At 35.3% G+C, this 19,307-nt stretch overlaps 1 protein-coding gene across 1 annotated transcript in view; it reads right to left on the bottom strand.

The window, feature by feature from the left end:
• The window catches only part of ADAMTS19 (ADAM metallopeptidase with thrombospondin type 1 motif 19), a 228,940-nt gene that overhangs the window by 55,217 nt on the left and 154,416 nt on the right, over window positions 1-19,307 (bottom strand). The window contains exons 14-16 of the mRNA XM_038551654.1: window positions 15,505-15,632; window positions 11,947-12,067; window positions 5,776-5,856 (exon numbers count right to left, since the gene is read on the bottom strand). Coding sequence (XP_038407582.1) covers window positions 5,776-5,856; window positions 11,947-12,067; window positions 15,505-15,632 — 330 coding nt within the window. The remainder of the gene's footprint in view (window positions 1-5,775; window positions 5,857-11,946; window positions 12,068-15,504; window positions 15,633-19,307) is intronic.

The following is a 19,307-nucleotide window of genomic DNA, read 5'->3' as shown; positions in this document are numbered from 1 at the left end:
ACACACATAACAGAATATTACCCATGAAAAAGAATGAGTTCTTGTCATTTTTGACAACAGTACCCAGATGGTATTATGCAGAGTGAAATAAGTCAGACAAGGAAAGACAATGTGATTTCATTTATATGTGGAGTTTAAAACAAACAAAAAGAAACAAACATCTGCATAAATACAGAGAACAAACTGCTGGCTGTGGGTGGTGGAGGAATGGGCAAAATAGGTGAAGGGGATTAAGAGGTACCAACTTCCAGTTATAAAATAAGTAAATTATGGGAATCGAAAGTACGGCATGGGGAAAAAAGTCAATTATATTAAAAAGACATTGTATGGTAACAGATGGCAACTACATTTGTCATGGTGAGCATTCTGCAATGTATAAAACTGCTGAATCACTATACTGTGCACCTGAAACTAATAGAACATTGTACATCAACTGTATTTCAATAAAAATTTTAAATTTTTGTATGCTAACAAATTAGATAAATGAAATGTACAAATTCCTAGAAACACAAAACTTACCAAGAGTGAATCACAAAGAAAAAGAAATCCTAAAAGTATCTAGAATTAGTAAGAACATTGATTCAGTAATCAAAAATATCCCCCAAAAGAAAAGTGCTGGATGTTATGGCTTCATTGGTAAATTCTATGAAACATTTAAGGAACTAACATCAATCCTCATATTTTCCAAAGAAGTGAATTGGAGGGAAGATTCCTAACTCACAGTATGAGGCCTAATTCATTCTTTGCTACCAAAGTTAGACAAAAACACAAAAACAAAACTAGAAATCGGGGAATCCCTGGGTGGCTCAGCGGTTTAGTGCCTGCCTTTGGCCCAGGGCGTGATCCTGGAGTCCCGGGATCGAGTCCCACATCGGGCTCCCTGCATGGAGCCTGCTTCTCCCTCTGCCTGTGTCTCTGCCTCTCTCTCTATGTGTCTTTCATGAATAAATAAATAAATAAAATCTTAAAAAAAATAAAAATAAAAGTAGAAATCAATTTCCCTTAAGAATACTGATGCAAAAAAAAAAAAAAAAAAAGAATACTGATGCAGGGACGCCTGGGTGGCTCAGCAGTCGAGCATCTGCCTTTGGCTCAGGGTGTATTCTGGAGTCTGGGGATCGAGTCCCACATGGGGCTCTCCTCATGGAGTCTGCCTCTCCTCCCTCTGCCTATGCCTTCGCCTCTCTCTCATTGTGTCTCTCATGAATAAATAAATAAAATCTTAAAAAAGAAGAACACTGACAAAAATTCTCAACCATATACCATCAAACAGAATTCACAAGCATAAAAGGCATTCAAACCGGAGAGGAAGAAATACAATTATTTCTCATCACAGATGATACGATCTTCTATGTAGAAAACCTTAATGATTTTACACACATGTACAAAATAGTCTGTTTTAAAAGTAGCAGGATACAAAGCCAACACACAGAAAAGCAGTTGCATTTTTACAAATTAGCAATGAACAATCTGAAAAGGAAATTAAGAAAGCAATCTATGTACAATAGTATCAAGAATAATTAACTCAACTAAGGGGGTGAAAGACTTATACAATTAAAACCAGAAGACACTGCTGAAAGAAATTAAAGAATACATAAATAAATGGAAACAAATCCCAGGTTCATAATTGGAAGACTTTGTACTATTAAGATGTCAATATTATCAAAGTGGCCTACAAATTCAATGCAATCCTTACCAAAATTCCAATGGCCTTTTTTTACAGAAGTAATAAAACCTATTCTAAAATTCATATGGAATCTCAAGTAACCCTGAATAGCCAAAACAAACTGGAAAAAGAGAAACAAAGCTGGAGACTCACACTTCTTGATCTAAAAACTTAGTAGAAAGCTACAGTAATCAAAACAGTGTGCTGCTAACATAAAAACAGACATATAGACAAATGGAATAGATAGAGACCTCAGAAATATACCTTTGCATATGTAGCCAAGTGATTTTCTATAAGAGTGCCAAGATCATTCAACAGACAAAGAGAAGTCCTTCTACTAGAGGTAGTGAGAAAACTAAGCATCCACATGTAGAAAAATGAAGTTGTACACTTGACTAACACCACCTACAAAAATTAACTCAAAATAGATTAAAGACCTAAATGTAAGACCTAAAACCATAAAAGTCTTAGAAGCAAACATAAAGCAAAAGCTTTACAATATTAAATTTAGCAGTGACTCCTTGTATATTGCAGCAAAGGCACAGGTAATAGAAGAAGAACAGACATACTTCATGAAAATTAAAAACTTTTGTGTATTAAAAGACACCACTAACAGAATAGGAGAAAATATTTGTAAATCATATATCTCATAAGGGGTTAATATCCAGAATATATAGTGACCTCCTAAAACTCATCATCATCAACAATGAATCAAACCAACAACCTATTTCAAAAATGGATGAGGAACTTGAATAGACATTTCTTCAAAGATGTATCAATAGCCAAAAAGCACATGAAGAGATTTTCAACATAACTAATCATTTGGGAAGTGCAAATCAAAACCACATGCAATATCACATCATACCCATTAGGATGGCTATTGCCAAAAGAGAAAACAAGAGTTGTTAAGAATATACAGAAACTGGAACTCTTGCACAATATTGGTGGGAATGGAAACTAGTGCAGAACTGTGGGAAAGGGTGTGGCAATTCCTAAAACAATTAGATATAGAACTGCCATAAGATACAGCAATTCTACTTCTGGAAATATACTCAAAAGAATGAAAAGTGGGATCTTGAAGAGATATTTGCATGCTCATGTTCACAGTAGCATTATTCACAATAGCTAACACATGGAAGCAACCCAAGTATCCACAGATGAACGAATGGATAAGCCATATGTCGTATATGCATACAATGAAATACCATCTGGCCTTTAAAAGGAAGGAAATATTGACACATGCAACAGCATGATTAAATCTTAAGAACATTATCCTAAGTGATATAATATAATCACAAAAGAAAGTTACTTTATGATTCCACATAAAGAGAATATGATTCCACATAGGCAGAGTGGTCAAATTCATGAAGACAGAAAGCATAATGGTGGTGATTACTGGGGGATAGGAGGCAAGGGCAATGGAGAATTACTGTTAATGGGCACAGAGCTTCTTTTTCACAAGATGAGAACAATTCTAGAGATGGATGATGGTGGTGGTTGCAAAACAGTGATGTACTCAAACCCACTGAAATATACATTTAACATAGTTAAGATAGTAAATTTTATGGGTATTTTACCATAATTAAAAAAAAACAAGTGATATTAAGGGGAAAAAAACAGAATCAATTTCTGAATCCATGGAACTTATGAATGTTAACTTATATGGCAAATAAAAAAATAACATTGCAGATGAGATTCAGGATTGTGACATGGGGAGGTGATTCTGGATTGCTCAAGTGCATCTGAAATACAATCACATATATCCTTATAAGAGGTAGGAGATGGGGTTTTGAAGGTAGGTAAAAAGAATTCAATGACATTATGGAGGCAGGTAGACATGGAGGACTGAAGTGGTCACAAGCAAAAGAATGCTGGCAGCCACCAGATGCTGGAGGAGGCGAGGAATGCATGCTCCCCTCTGGTCTCCAGACAGAGCACAGCTTTGCAAATGCCTTGAATTTTGGTCCAGTGAAACGATTTTGGCTTCCAGAACTGTGACAGAATATCTTTTGTTGTTTTAAACCACCAGATATGTGGTACTTGATATAGCAGTCATGAGACTCTAATATAGTGACACAGACTATATAAACAGGGTAAAGTGAAGGAGGAAGAAGTTTCAGCATGGAATGGAATAAAAATTGTTGACTTAGACTTTTCATTTCTGATGTACATGAGAATCAGATAATTTGCATCCAATTAACACGTAAAGCAATGGAGCTGGATGTGATTCCCTAGGGAGACAGTACAGCAAGGGAGAGGGAAGGGCACAGGCTTGAAATTCACAGTATGGGAACATATGGAAAACACATAGAGGTGGAGAATCCATCAAAAGAGACTAGTAAGGAGCATCCAATGAGGTAGGGAGCCTCACATCTTGTAAGTCAAAAGAAGAAAGTATTTAATGAATTGTGACCATTTGATGTGTCACTATGGAGGGCATTTGCTGACTTTATAGTAACTCCCTTTGTCAGAGTTCCCAGGAGACTGAATTTGTCGAAGGGCCTAGGAATTAAGGTATTAGAGCATGGAGATGTCCCATTTATAAAATTGGCTGGTTTTTCAGTCACATTTGTTAAGTTACTAAAAATCATAGTACAATGTAGAGTTTTATAGAACATGAGAACATTCCATTTGAAACATCTATATTCCTTTCCAGCTTGGGAAAAAGAAAACATATTCCCAAGTGTAAGAGCCAATTGTTGGCTATTGAACAAATGTCCTGAAATTGTCTAGGTTTTGCAAAGTATCTCCAAAAACCGGGTATTAGTTTAATCTCAAATTGGATATCTGCGATGATTAACTTGTACTTAAAATGCATTTAAAAACCTAGCAGGTAAAAGTAGATGAAATTGGTAATTAGTAATAACAAACAAATGAATGTGTCACATGACAAAGGATTTCTTTTGCTGTCCCCTTTCCTCATATTTTCCTACTCCTAGAAAGCAAACCCTAATAAGAAAAATAACCCAGTCCAAGAGTAGACTATTTTTAATATTGCAAAGTAGAAACAATCATGTAATATTGGGTTATTTTCCATGTACAAAGTGTTTCCCCTTGGGATATTATTTCCTTTGAGAAAGAATAATGAGAACAGTATTTCTGTTAAGAAAAAAAAAGACATGAAGGCTTTCTTTAAAGACAATATAAATGCAATGTTTAAATTCTGGGAGAATCTTTTCTCTTTTATCTGACCTAATCACATTAGATCCCTTTATCCGGGGATGCCATGACTAGAGACGATCATTTCACATGACTTAATTGCATTATAATTTTGATATATAAACAGTATGTATTTTGGCAACTGTTTTCTTTTATATATTTAAAATTGCTAATTGGCTTAATTGAAACAACCAAGACAATTCTTTTCACATGCAATTTTTTTTAATTTTTTTTTTTTATGACAGAGAGAGAGAGAGAGAGAGAGAGAGACATAGGCAGAGGGAGAAGCAGGCTCCATGCAGCGGGAGCCTGATGTGGGATTGGATCCCGGGTCTCCAGGATCGCGCCCTGGGCCAAAGGCAGGCGCGAAACCGCTGCGCCACCCAGGGATCCCTCCACATGCAATATTTAAAAATTTAAAATACTCTCTTCATAGATGAAAATACCTGAAGTGAGGCAAGAGACAGCATCATTTCCCATTGAAATATTAAGTCCATTCAGTATATCAGAATTTAAGAATCCCACAAGACTTTCTATTTCTAAAGTAATTATATATATATATACACACACATAAGTGCATTTGCACATGCAATAAATATGAATATGTATTTATATATGTGTATGTATACATGAAATAAATATATTTATGAAAGAGATATGTGCATATATATTTAAATCGTCCAATGAGTGTTGTGGTTTTTGTTTTTTTTTAAACATGGACTGACATGTGGAAATAATTTATACTCTCCCAAAAACATAGACAACCAGATTGCTTTTGCTCTGGTAAGTCCCCAGGAGAGAAGGAAAGAAATTCCTACTTGATATGACAAGAGGTGCTTCCTGGGAAATTCAAACATGTAACTAGAAACAGATTGATGTCCTCCTCATCATAGAACTGTCAGGGCAGGGAGAGTGGGGCTCGTACTTGGATTGGCTCTGTGTCAGGTTACCTAAATAGCTATGTGCCGGCTTTTCCTCCACAACTTTGATTCTTCTTGCTCCAGCAGGTATCACCAGCACTTCTACATAACCTGTAAAAGTCAATAAAACATGAAATAAATCATGAGTTCTTTTAAGATCTCTTTACTTAATTGACTTGCCCTCTTTTTTTTCTTTTGGTTTTGGTTTTCGCTATGATATTTCAATACATACACAAAGAAAAAGTTGGATATAAAAGTTGTCATAATTTCAAATGGAGAAGTTTCTTGGAAAGATATTGAGTCTATGGTACTATTAAGGGCAATCAGGTAATTGTGCTATGTAAAAAAAAAAAAGAAAAGCTCACTGATATAAAGTATGAGGGGGGAAAAAAGTACAATGGTACAGCCCATTCAGAAACACAGAAGATCTTGGAACAAAGCAAATAACCTTAGATTTTGTTTATGAAATTCCAACTTTAAGTTAGAATATATGGGGAAGGAGGAAATGCAGCTGGCAGGATCAGGTCCTGGGTGGCTGAATATAGGATAAGAGAGACCACATACTCCCTTAGAAAATTAACAAAGGGTTTTAAAACTGGGGCTGGAGACAAGTCAGTGTCAGGCCATACCAAGCAATCTGGCATCACCCTGAAAGATGTCAAACAGCTACGAGCAAGACACATTTAAGTGTTTCTTAGGAAAGCTTTTTCAGCAGAGGTTAGGAATGTAATACTCAAAGTGAAGTAAGATGATAAAGTGAGACAGAAGAGAGTTTGCAGAAGAAGTCAAAATTAAGACTTCACTTAGTGCAGAACAGTGATGGAGCAGATACCTAATTATGGATGAATAGCTATAGTTTAAATTATTACATAATAATATTTAATATTCTTAATATTTGAGTAGTTCCATACATCTGATCAAAGTCCAGCTTCAAAGCTAATTTCAAAAAGGCACCATAACCAATCCCAGAGTTGTTATCTGTTATTTGAATTCCCGAAACTGTTTACAATTATTGGTATATACCCAAAGGTAACATATGCTCCACCTGGTGGCAGTGGCTGGAATTTGAGGCATGTGTTCCTCGAATAATAATTTCCATTAGGGAACACTGCTTATCCAGTTTAACCATTTTTAGTAACACCAAACCATATAAATATACTTTGATACATGAACAAAATAGGCAGGAAAATAGAAACAAATGCTCACTGATGATTTATACAGAGAAGTACGGTAAGAATATCTGGGCACTTAATGAGCTCATAATGAAATTGGAAAGACAAGGCAAAAATACCTTATACAATATGAGTTTAAAAAAAATTCCAAAATTATGTAAAAGAGATCAAATGCAAGATGATATGGTTAATTCCCTTCTTAAGAATATAAACCAAAAAAAAAACAAAAACAAAAACAAAAACAAAAAAAAAAAAAAAAAGAATATAAACCAATGTTTCAATTGCCTTCCTTCCCCAATCACATCACCACTCAAAAGGATTCACTGTTATTTTTAACACACAGAAGTGGGATTTTTTTCTTGTTTTCCTTTTCAATTGTTATATACATTACTCAAGTTTGAGAAACACTGGCATCAGCTGGAATCATTCTGATTCACAGAACATTTCAGAGAGTCAAGGAAAGCTTCACCAGGAAGTAAATAGATAAATTGTCCCTGAAGAATGTACAGGATTTGGATATGTATAGAAAAAGGATGAGTTCACTGAATGAAAAGAAAAGTGAGAGAGTAAGTAATATTTTTGTAGCATATAAATAAAAGAATTCTGTCATAAGAAGAATATGTTAGAATATGTCTTTGTTAAAGAGGGTTTGAATGTATGCCCAAGACATTGAATTGATCCATCTGAAACTAGTGAACATTCTATATAGCAAGGAACTTGGTAATTAGACACTGATTTGGAGAAGCTTTATGTGATAGCGTATGCAGAATGCCTAGCAATATAATTGTGGATAACAGTGTCAGGAGGCTACTGTAAAAGCCCGGGAATATGCTAGATTAAGGAAGAAAATCTAGAGGGCACTGTGGGGAAAAAAAATTCTGAAATTGACAACCAATAGTAAGTGGGGAAATAAACATTGAACACAATGCTTTCTTATTACTTATGTGAGAAGTTTGTAAGAACATGGAAGTCAAGTTTTGGTAGTTATCTGATAAATTCGACTTTGCAATTTGTACTTAATAAAACAGTATAACACCCTAGTAAAAATATCTACCAAGAATTGTGGAACACTTGGAATTCCAGACAAACATCAGGCAAGTGGAATACTTTTGTGAGGCAGTTAACAGCAGTAACGAAAGTAACTGGAGAAAATTGAGAGAAGAGAAGTGAAGGACTCAACCTAAGACAGCCATAGTTTTCAATAAATTGAAAATAAAAAAGAATCCAGAGGAGGAATAATCACAAGAAGGAGATCTGGCTGTTTCTGTGCAGTGGGATCCTTTGGATTGGATTATCTCAAGGGAAGCTGTTGTTCGGCTGTGTTAAAAGCTGTGCAAAAATAAAAAATAAAGGTGACTAAGGAAAACACATAGGCTGTCATAATCAAGGAGTGACTATTAATCTCCGAGCAAAGGAATTTAGTAAAGTATCTGGAGAAGATGTTAAATTTTAGAATGCTAAGAGTAGAGAAAGGGAAGTAGAGGGAGTAACAGTGCATTCCTATCTGGGTTTAGCAGTAAACTCCGAGGTCTGCTGTACATTAGGACAACAGTTATTTCTAAATTGATAGTTCTATCTGGAGCAATTCTCTATTACTCAACTGGAATGGCTTAAAGAACAGATGAGTTAGGCTGAGTTTAAGGAAAGAAGAGAGGAAGAGAAATACTGAGCAGACATTTGAAGAGAGAGAGCAGTGACTGGGGGCCTAGATATCTTCAGTAAATAAGTCATTTAGCACAATTAAGAATGCACTTTTTTTCAAGTTTTTATTTAAATTCTAGTTAGTTAACATATATTTAAATCAGTGAATATAAGAGTGGCTATTGCCGAGTTTACAAGTTGGAATAAAGTCTGTGATGTCAATGTCATAAATTTGATCCTCATATTGAATAATTAGCATTCTTACAGTAACATCCTACTTAATAACCAGAGATCTCAGTCTTAAACAGACCTCTTAAAATGTCAATACCAATCATTATCTTTGTGGTAATAATAACGACAAATGTCATATTTGAACAACTGCTATGTGCAGGACACTAGTGCAGGAAATTTACATAAATAATTCATTTAATTGTAATGATAATATCCAAGGTAGATACTACATTTCTCATTTGATAGATAAGAATATAGGTGGGAAAAAATACCATTTTCAAGACTGCTTTGTCACAGTAATTAGCTGATCACAGCTTTGACCTTAGATCTGTGTGATTCCACTATGCACTTCCAGCTATGACCCACTGCTACTATTTCATAAAATAGAATACATAATACTATAACTCTCCTACAGCTGTGCCAAATATACAAACAAAAAGTCTATGAGCATGTGTTCCTTATACAGGATCAGTATCATCATTTCTTCTACTAAGAATAACACATTTTATGTCCATTTTCTTCCTAGTATATATTGGTAACTATCTAGTTCCACAACCAAATATACAATTTATCTTTTAAAATTCCTCTAAAAATGATCCTGCAGCTAGGCAGTTAAAATGAAAGGCATGATAAATGCACTAAGAAAAAAAACTCCTCAAATTTATTTTCTAGCTCCAACAAAAATGATTTAGCAAACTCTAAATAGAGCACAGGGATTGAAAACATGCACATGTGTCTGCACATGTGTTACTTATACAATATATACAGTGTGCATGGCCAACTGGACCAAATAAGGCTGCAATTCCTTCAAGAAATTCTAGGAAGTCCATAAACTATAAGGATAAAATTGTCTCAAGAGAAATGAACACAACATTCTTGAAGTCACGAGTAGATGAAGTCCATGATATAATTAAGGACTTACACAGATTTTTGCTTTTTAAACTACTAAAAAATAATGTTTCATCATTATTTATGTTAATAAACATTAATGGATCATACACTATGCCGGTCATTGGGAATATGGTGTTAAACAAAAATAGTCCTGAGACTTTTTCCCATTGATCTCAAAGACTAGTGGGGAAAGAAAGACTAGTAAATGTAAACTTAAGAATGTGATTAGAGCCTCACCATATGGATACAAATATGGTGTCACTAAACAAGCTGTTAGTGATGGGAGGTAGAGGTTGTTTAGTGCTCACTGAAGAAGTGACATCTGAACTGAGATCTAAGTGTCATCTAAAAATGAACCAGCAAAGCGAAGACAAAGCTGACAGAACCATATTTTTACATGCAAGGTGCTAGAGGGAGCATGGTTAGTTTGAACTACTGTAGAAATTTGGAAAGGAAAGGCACGTTGATGTGAGATGATGCTAGAGAGACAGGTAGGGATAACACCCCACAGGACAGATATTATGGTCCCAGCTAACAATTCTAGTCTCTTCCCTGAGAGTCATGTGAAATTAGCATAGAATTGGAAGGAAAAAGCAACATTATTAGTCTGCAATATTCCCAGTTTCTTAGGCATCTCAGACATTTTCCAAACAATAGTTTCCATTAACACGAATTACCAATAGCAAATGAACAAATAAACAAAAGTAGACTTCAAAGTGCAATAAAAACAAAGGAGATTTGAAGGAGAAATCTAGGGGGAAATGTACTCACACAACTGCAGTCAGAATGAAAAGCATCACTGATTTTTAAACTGGTATTTCTGTTTTCTATGCTTAGTGGAAAAACAAAGTATCATAATAACTAAATAAAGATGTCAATGCTGAATGTGTATCAGTAATCTTCAGTGAACTGTTTCCATGCATATTAAATAATCATGGAAGAATATTCTTAAAAAATTCTTACATCTTTAAATCTCTTTGGTCTTTCAGACTGCATTTAAACTTCTATACTGTAAACGCTCTTTCACTCCAATCACCCTCCAAAGCTTATTATAGTTGTATTCTTAGTTGAAAGTTTGAGAGGCTATTACAGCTAAGTATGACTTTTCTAAATGAGTTCTGGCAGATTTTGACTTGTAGGACCTGTCACATTTTTCACAGCTTTGGAGGTTGAGATTTTGATCTGCAATTTACCCTGGGCCTCAGTTATTTTTAGGCTTCAAGATCTTCAAGCTCATTTATCTTTTATTCTGCTGGGGTCTAGCAAAAGGTTATATTCAACTTTAGAGGGCTGTATCTAATTTTCTTTTCTGAAGGACTCTTTTATCTAGAATTAACTCTGTTTTCTTGATTATTCAAACGCAAGTGGTTGCTCTTTGTATCCAAGCTAAAACATTGTTAAGTCTCAGGTTTTATGATATTTAAATAAGAAAAGAATTTAAAATAGGAAAAAGCTGAGATATATAATATAAGTATACTAATAATGATGAAAATATAATCATAAATACTAAAGATAGCTTAGAAGACATCCAGGTAAAATACAATGTAAATGTCTGTTTACTCCTAGTAAGCTTGAGGAACGTAAGCTTGTGGGTTACTATGTTCCAGTTCAGACACTATCACTTTGTGTTGTGGATCACTTTAAAACTCACACTACATAGATCATTCATGGTCATTTCATTCTCACATCCCCAGAGTACCAGTATTTATAGATGAAGATACAAGAGAGGATTACTTCTCACTATTAATGTATCTGGAATATTGTCCCAGATCTTCTCATTCTCCCTGTTATCATTTCCACTATGCTACACTGCTACAGACTATTTCCAAAATTTTATTCCTTCACACTGAATAAGGACATTAAGAAAAAACCAACTAACGCTGAAAACCTGAAGACTAATGCTCTCAATATAACAGCTCCAGGCTGTTACACATCATTATTCTCTGTTAGACATCATCCTTTGCATTGGAGAATAAGGTCCGTAGAAACCTGGTAACACTAGCCAATGCAAATTAGATTATTCCCTTTCTGCTCCAGTATATGAAATGCATAACAGATGACTTCATATTTACATTAATGGGACGTGGGCTTGTTAGGATCTGTGGCTCATGTCACATGTATCATATGTCATCACGAAAAATCACTCAATCCCCATTACAAAAGTCTTCAATTAGGGAGTCACAACTAAGTCTAAGTCAACTTCAGTTGTTTTGTTCCTAAAGACTGGCGAGATTAATAATTTTGAAAAAGTAATTAAAAAAATTACCTGCTCCTCTGGTGTGATTAAAATCCCCTTTAATAATTTTGCATGATTTTCCATTGCCGTTGCACACACCACAGTGATCTTCCCTGGCGAGAGACCCTAATAAACCATCACAGCCAACTTTCTATAACAAAAGATTGACAGTAGATCATAAAGTGAGGCTTTTTTCCCTTCTGATTTTTTAACCACTAATTTAGAACAAACCTAGTACCTACAGACTAGATATATTTAATTAGTAACTAATTAAACTAGTAAAATGTTATATTCTCTGGTGCAAACCAATAGAGCAAACTCATGTCAAATGATGTCATCAGTAAAGTGACCAAATAGCAGGATAGTGATGAGAGTATTTTTCCCATATTAAGAATTAAATTGTACCCTAAAGCAATTTGGAAAACCATTGAGACAGATGCAACTTATATAATCCTAAAGGAAATCACATTTCTATTAAACATAACATTATTAATCTACTTCATTCTACTTAACATAGAACAGATACACTTCATTATATGGAAGGCTTCACTTCTTAAGGTGGTTGCAAAACAAAGGCTAAATATTAAATATTAACTTTGTGAAAACCAAACATAAATATTTATTTTTACTATAGTTTAGCAAATAAACTTCTATCCCCATCTTCTTTGGCATCCAACACATGAATATGAGTAAGGCTGCTCCACAACCTATAGCCCCACAGCTGCTATAAGAAAATATGAACAGTGAGGAAATTCATTCTAATTTGCTTCCAGAGGAATTAGGTTAATATGAATTTTCTGAAATAAAATCATTGACTTTTTTTTTCTAGTGAATAATGTTGGTCCCATTGATGTTCAGAAAATATGATTACAATTTGCAAAGCTGTGCATACTCAAAGGGCAGAATTTAATGTCAATATCATCAGAAATAAATGGTGCAATTATTCCATTACCCTTAATCAGGAGTTGCAAGAGAGACTGATAATACATCCATTTATAACATTACAGTTATTTTAGAGGAATTTTTAAAATATAAATAAAACATGACCAAAACAGGTCCTTTAAAATCTGTGGTTAGTGGTGGTGGTGTTCGGGTGGGGGCAGTAAGCAGATTACAAAATGCAGTGGTGTGATGAATACCCTGGGAAAGAAAAATCACATTAAACCTGCATAATATAGCATTCTTTCCTTTTATTAAGGGAGATATATCAGTGACAAGAGGTTGACAAAGCAATGCATTAGTGGAGTAGTTTGAACTGCAAATCAAAGCATATTCAGGGAGAAATAAAGGGAATGTCTTGGATGAAAGAGGTGGCGGCCACCACAGGAAATTCTCAAAATACAACAAAGGTACAGGAAGAGCTCACTAAGCAGGAGCCATCAAAAGACCTGGAAAAAAAAATCTCTCACGTATGTACAAATGAGGAAAAATTTAGAGTTTAGAGTGGTTTTGAAATGATAAAAACAACTATAATGCTCTATCCCTAGGCTTGTTTCTTGGCAAATACAATAAACCCATTAAATAGCAGTTAAATGACTGAAAAAATTAGTACCTACTAATTTATTAGTTCTTCCCTCGTAACTAGGATATTACAAGTCCGTAAACCTAAAATAAAAGCCAGGGATAGACATGATGTCATGGCTCAACAATCATGCATTTTAAAATTAATGCATATTAATTTGGCATATATATATAGGAAAATATAATTCTTTGAAAAATGAATTCATTGAAGACATACACTAACAGATTTACAATATTGATAAAGTTAAAAGCTTTAATTGCACAGCATACAGGTCTGAAAACAAAATATGTATAGGTAATGATAGCAATGATTCTTTTTTACAGGAAAATGAAAAATTTCAGGTTGCTGATATAGGCTATTAAAAAATAAAGGAAATTAAAATGTAATTAGAAGACTGCTTCTTATGCCAGTGATATTACATGATTCTGTGCTTTAAACTCTATAGCATGCTGGCAAAATATAAGATCTCAGAGCTGGGAAAGCACTTAAGTTTTATATTGTACCCAAGTTTTTACCCAGATTTCTAGAGGTTTCTATTGGAACGCAGGTTGATCACCTACACCTTGAAATTGTTTTCAAATTTTGGTATGTGCATGCTTGCATGTGTGCATGTGCACGAATACAAAGGCATGGATTTTTCTGGGGAAAAAAGGAAACTTTTCGTCAAATTCTCAAAGGAGAGTATTATACAAAAAAGTCAATGACGATTGGCCTAACAACTTCATCTGACAGACTAGTTAACCTGTGCATACGTATTTCAGGTGAACTTCACAAGAATATAGTTTCTTCATGGCTGTCATGGAGTCAGCACTCTTCCACAGATACTTCTTTTAAAACTAAGGGATTTATTTCCTTCCCATGTCCATGAAGTTTATCAGCCATCAGCCTTCTGCAGAAATTACCTACCCTGAAGAAAACTGCCTTTACCAAGGGCACATCTCCTTCCTGGTGCAGTTTGCATCCAGATACTAGTAGATTTTAGGGGTAAAAAAAAAGCCTGGCTTTCTCACCACAAATAAGGACAACTCTAAAGAGCCATTCCAGCTTCAAGGCTCCTCTCACAGGATGGGCTGAGGTCCTGTTGTGAGTGTACCACAGCCCCCTTTCTACCTCTGCCCAACCCTTTCTTCTTCCCCTCCCAACATGGATGTTGATCATGAAAACAACTTGGCATTAATCTTTCTGCATATTGAGGCACCTGGGTGGCTTAGTGGTTGGGCATCTGCCTTCAGCTCAGGGTGTGATCCGGGGGTCTTGTGATCGAGTCTCCCATCGGGCTCCCCGCAGGGAGCCTGCTTCTCCCTCTGTCTATGTCTCTGCCTTTCTCTCTGTGGCTCTCATGAGTAAGTAAATAAAATCTTTTTAAAAAATCTGCATATTGATCTCTCTAGGAGAAGCCAACCCGAGATAGTGGTAGTTCTAGCCTTTGATCTTCCCACTATGCTGTCATACTTGCTTTACTTTTCTAAAGGTAAATGAAGAGTGCATAAATGAATGTGGTAAATGGAGATTGTTTTCAAAAAGAAAGATAAGAGCAAATGAAATGTTTAAGAATGAAATGTTTAAGATAAGAACAAATTAAATGTTTAAATGTTAAAATTAAATAATCATATTTTAAATATATATAATATAAATATATATTTAAAAAATCAGTTGGTCCAGTATGTTGAAAATACTTTAATATTAAGAGTAATAGGACAGATTTTATAGGTTTTTGCCACATGGCTCAGCCTTGGACACAAGATAGGGAGAACTGGAGACCTTAAATTTTGGGTCTGGAATATTTTGACAGAAATGCCATTTTAGATGAGTAATATGTATATTACAGAATAAAAAAATGTCTGGTTCTTTGAGCTAGTCATGCATTTTACAGATTATCTATTCTAAACCCTTCATTATGCACATGAAGAAATTGAGTTGCAAAGCAGATGAGACTTGCTCAAGATGGCAGTTGAGTCAGGACTACAGTCACAGCTTTTGAGACTTGGTGCAGACCTTTCCATTATACTGTGCAGCTGCTCAAAGCCTCTGTGAGCACATACAGTCTCCCTTCTGGAATGTCTTACCTGACACCTGCCATTTGCACAGACATCTAATCCCTGATATCCACAAGAAGTTCCATCCATCACTTTTTCTGATAGAAGAATAGGCTGTTCTTTCCCAACAGGAGAGCAAAACAAGGCACATGGTTTTTCTACACACAGAGTAGACAAAAAAAAAAAAAGCAAAAGTTACTGCATAAATATTTTTATCTCCAGCTTTATTTTTCAGTACAGTTGTTGAGTAAAAAATATAATTTGCTCTGAATTGAGTAATGTAGTAGTAATTATAGTATAGTAGTATAGTGGTTATTATGAGCAGTAAGTGAGAAAATGTCTGGGAAAAAATAGATATCCAATGAACATCTCCTTCTTAAGAAAATATGTCTTCAGATTATTTTCAAAATGTATCATTTATTATTTTTCTGGCATCAAACCTCTACCACACACAAGACAATTATTCTTGCCCCAAAATATTTTACATACCACATTTTTTGCTCATATCTTTTGGAATGAACTCCCCTTTAAGTACACATCAGATTTCTTCCTATTTCAGATTTACTTCATTCATGAAGATATACTGGATATGTCACTTCTAAATTCCCATATGCTAATTTTCAATCCTCTGCATTTGGCATTTTCTAACGAAAAATTACTAAACGTAGAAAGAAGAATTTCTAAGATGAGCAATTATCTTAAGATTGTCTATTACAAGGACATGTAGAAATGCAACACAATCCCATGAGAACATCCACTGGAACTCAAAAGTGCTGAAGTGCTCAATTTCCTCCATTGGTTACTCAGAAAGCATACCGGTATATTTGATATCCACGGGAAGGCTGTTCTGGCTAAAGAATTTTTGGATGACTGGCAGTCTTCTTCAGTGCTTCATTAAGCAATAAAGTAGGATGCGTAGAGTTAAAACGTTTGCCAATCAGGCCAGTCAAGAGTGGCAAAATATTTTTAAAGGGCTGTTTCTAAGCATCCTACAGAAGAACTGCAGTATTTGGTAACACCAGTAGGGGAATTATCCAAATCTGAAACTTCAGAACAATTTCCATGCTACATTACTACTCTATTGGCTTGAAACCAGCCAGGCCCTTTACTGTTTATTAAGCTCATATAAATAGAATGGAAAATAGTTTACAGTCTTTGACACTGATCTTCGCTTATGTCTTCAGTAAAGTTCCACGTATGCTGATGGGATTCTATAAATACCAAATAACAGCCAGAGGCATGGAACAGGGTATCATTTTGCAAAGAGAAGACAGACAGTTAAATGAGCCTTCAGAATTGAACATTTCAAACACTTTTCACATGTGGCTTCTGAATACTGCTCTGAACAATTCTGGGGAGTTGGAACATGGCCTTCAACGCGCATGGTTTTGAAATTTTCCTTTAAGATGCCATTATAAGCCGCAATAAAGCATTTCAGTATGCTCTCACACCTCAAAGTAGGTTATGTTTATTCGATGACTGCTTACTATGTCATATCTTTAGACTTAAAAACAGCTGCTATAATTGCAACACTTTAAAAGTGGTATTCTGTGTGTGTGTACATGTATATGTATAATATGTATATATATAATTCTCTTTCTGGAGTTTTCATTGAAGAGAGAAGCAAGCTAGATATATGAATAATGTGGAAAGGAGCTCATCTAGAAAATTCCATTCACATTCCAAGCAAGAATTCAGATAAAAGTCTTTCTATTTCTCCTTTTACAACATATTGTCAATTCACTGTGCTTTACAGATGACATAAACATTTGATACCAATCTTCCTTCCTGGAGTATACCCTTGAGATTGTGACATTATAGTGATCCATGTAACATGCCAGTACTTACTTGGCAGGCAGGCTTTGTCTTGATTTAAGAGACCAACCCTTTCCAAGATATGCATTAAACATGGATTTCGGCCAAATCTCAGCACAGTGTATGTGAAATACCTGAATGTTAAAGCCATGCATCTTTTTTTCCTCTAAAAATAACTGTTCACTACAGCATTGACACCCTGTATTTAATTTTCCTATCCATAGATTCATGTATTACATAAGAATAACAGAAATAGCCCCTTGCATTTTAGGGTGTCATATGTTATTAAAAGTTGGGGTTTTTAAAAGAATCATACATTTCAGTTTCTTCCATAGTGCTATATAATACATGAAGACTACTGTTGTATACTTTACTCATCATATGGACTGATGTGTTTGATTGATATGTGTGGCAAAATTATAAAACATGCTAACCTACTAATTATATAAATATTTATTATGGATCATTCTGATGATACACATCACTTTATAAGAGGTAGGGGCTGTCAAAATTGTGATTTCCAATGGCTTCAATATTTTAAATTGTCCCCCATCCAATTCTAATTTATTTTTAACTTGGAGGGTATCTGTTTCCTCTCTCTTATTTTACCTATGAACAAGGAGGTTTCAAGTGAATTTAATATTATTAAATTGCACAGCCAATTAGAGGCAGAGATAGTATTAGATGATTATTTGCATTATTTGAATAGTCATATCATTTCTACAACCAGGAGGTATGGTATATATACTCATATTTACACAACAAATATTTAACAGAGGTTTAACATTTGCCAGTCTGTTCATTAAGCACAGACAACAAGGAGAATAGAGACACATTAAAATCTGCTATAAAAGGGTATTGTGAGGTGCTTCAAGGGAGCAAATACCCAATTTGGAGGATCAGGGGATTGTTTTTTTCCTAGAGGGCTTGACATAAACTGAGTCAAAAAAAAATCAACAGACATTTTTCAGGTAAATAAATGGAGAGAGAGAGAGAGAGAGAGAGAGAGAAAGAGAGAAAGAGGAACCAAAGCTTGAGAAATAAAAGGAATTATGCCAAGAAACTAGGATGTTTACAGGCCTGGATATAAGAAAGCATGATGTATATGAGGGATGGACTAGAATTTGGCCGGGCTGTGCTGGAGAACATAGAAGGGAATGGTGGACATGAGGTGAGAGAAGCTAAAGGGGCAGGCCACACAAACAGCCTTAGAAACCAGGCAGTTATTTTTGAGGTTGGTCCTGAGAACAGTAGGGCTCATGGAAGGGTATTACTTGGCATGGTGGCTGACAGATCCAGCCTTGAAAAGGCAAGTCTGGCTGAAATGAGGAGCTGGGGCTGGAGAAGATTGTGGTCAGAGAGAAGGGAGAGAGCTGTTTGAGGATGCAGGTTAGAAACAGTGCAATCATTAGGAAACACACTGGCAGCAGAAAGGCTGGGAAAAATAGGGCTTGCTGCTTTAGTACAGATGGATGGAGACTGAGGAAGAATGATTCTGGCTGAGTGAGAACAAGGTTGATCATGATGCCATTCTGTGTGAGAGAGTGCTGTGAGAGAAGCACATGGTAGGACTGAGACAGAAAGGCAAGGGGTGTGTTGAGTTAGAAGTGATGAGATGTTGAGTGGAGATGTCCATGCAACAGATGGGTAAGCAATGAAGGGACTCAGGATAGAAAGACCTGGGTTGGAGATAAATATCTGTGTCCTTTAGCATATTAATGATAAACAAAACCTACTGAATAAAGTAATATTATCCCAAGGAGAATATTTAGTAAGAAGAGAGGCCAGGCAACAAGCACATGAGAAAATGCTCCGCATCACTTGCCAAATACAAATCAAAAAATGAGATACCACCTCACACCAGTGAGAATGGGGAAAATTAACAAGGCAGTAAACAACAAATGTTGGAGAGGATGTGGAGAAAGGGGAACCCTCTTGCACTGTTGGTGGGAATGTGAACTGGTGCAGCCACTCTGGAAAACTGTGTGGAGGTTCCTCAAAGAGTTAAAAATAGATCT

The sequence above is a fragment of the Canis lupus genome, chromosome 11 (genome assembly GCF_011100685.1).
Source record: "Canis lupus familiaris isolate Mischka breed German Shepherd chromosome 11, alternate assembly UU_Cfam_GSD_1.0, whole genome shotgun sequence".
NCBI classification, from domain to species: Eukaryota; Metazoa; Chordata; class Mammalia; order Carnivora; family Canidae; genus Canis; species Canis lupus.
The sequence above is the reverse complement of the archived record's forward strand: the minus strand, read 5'-3'. Positions and strand labels throughout refer to the sequence as shown.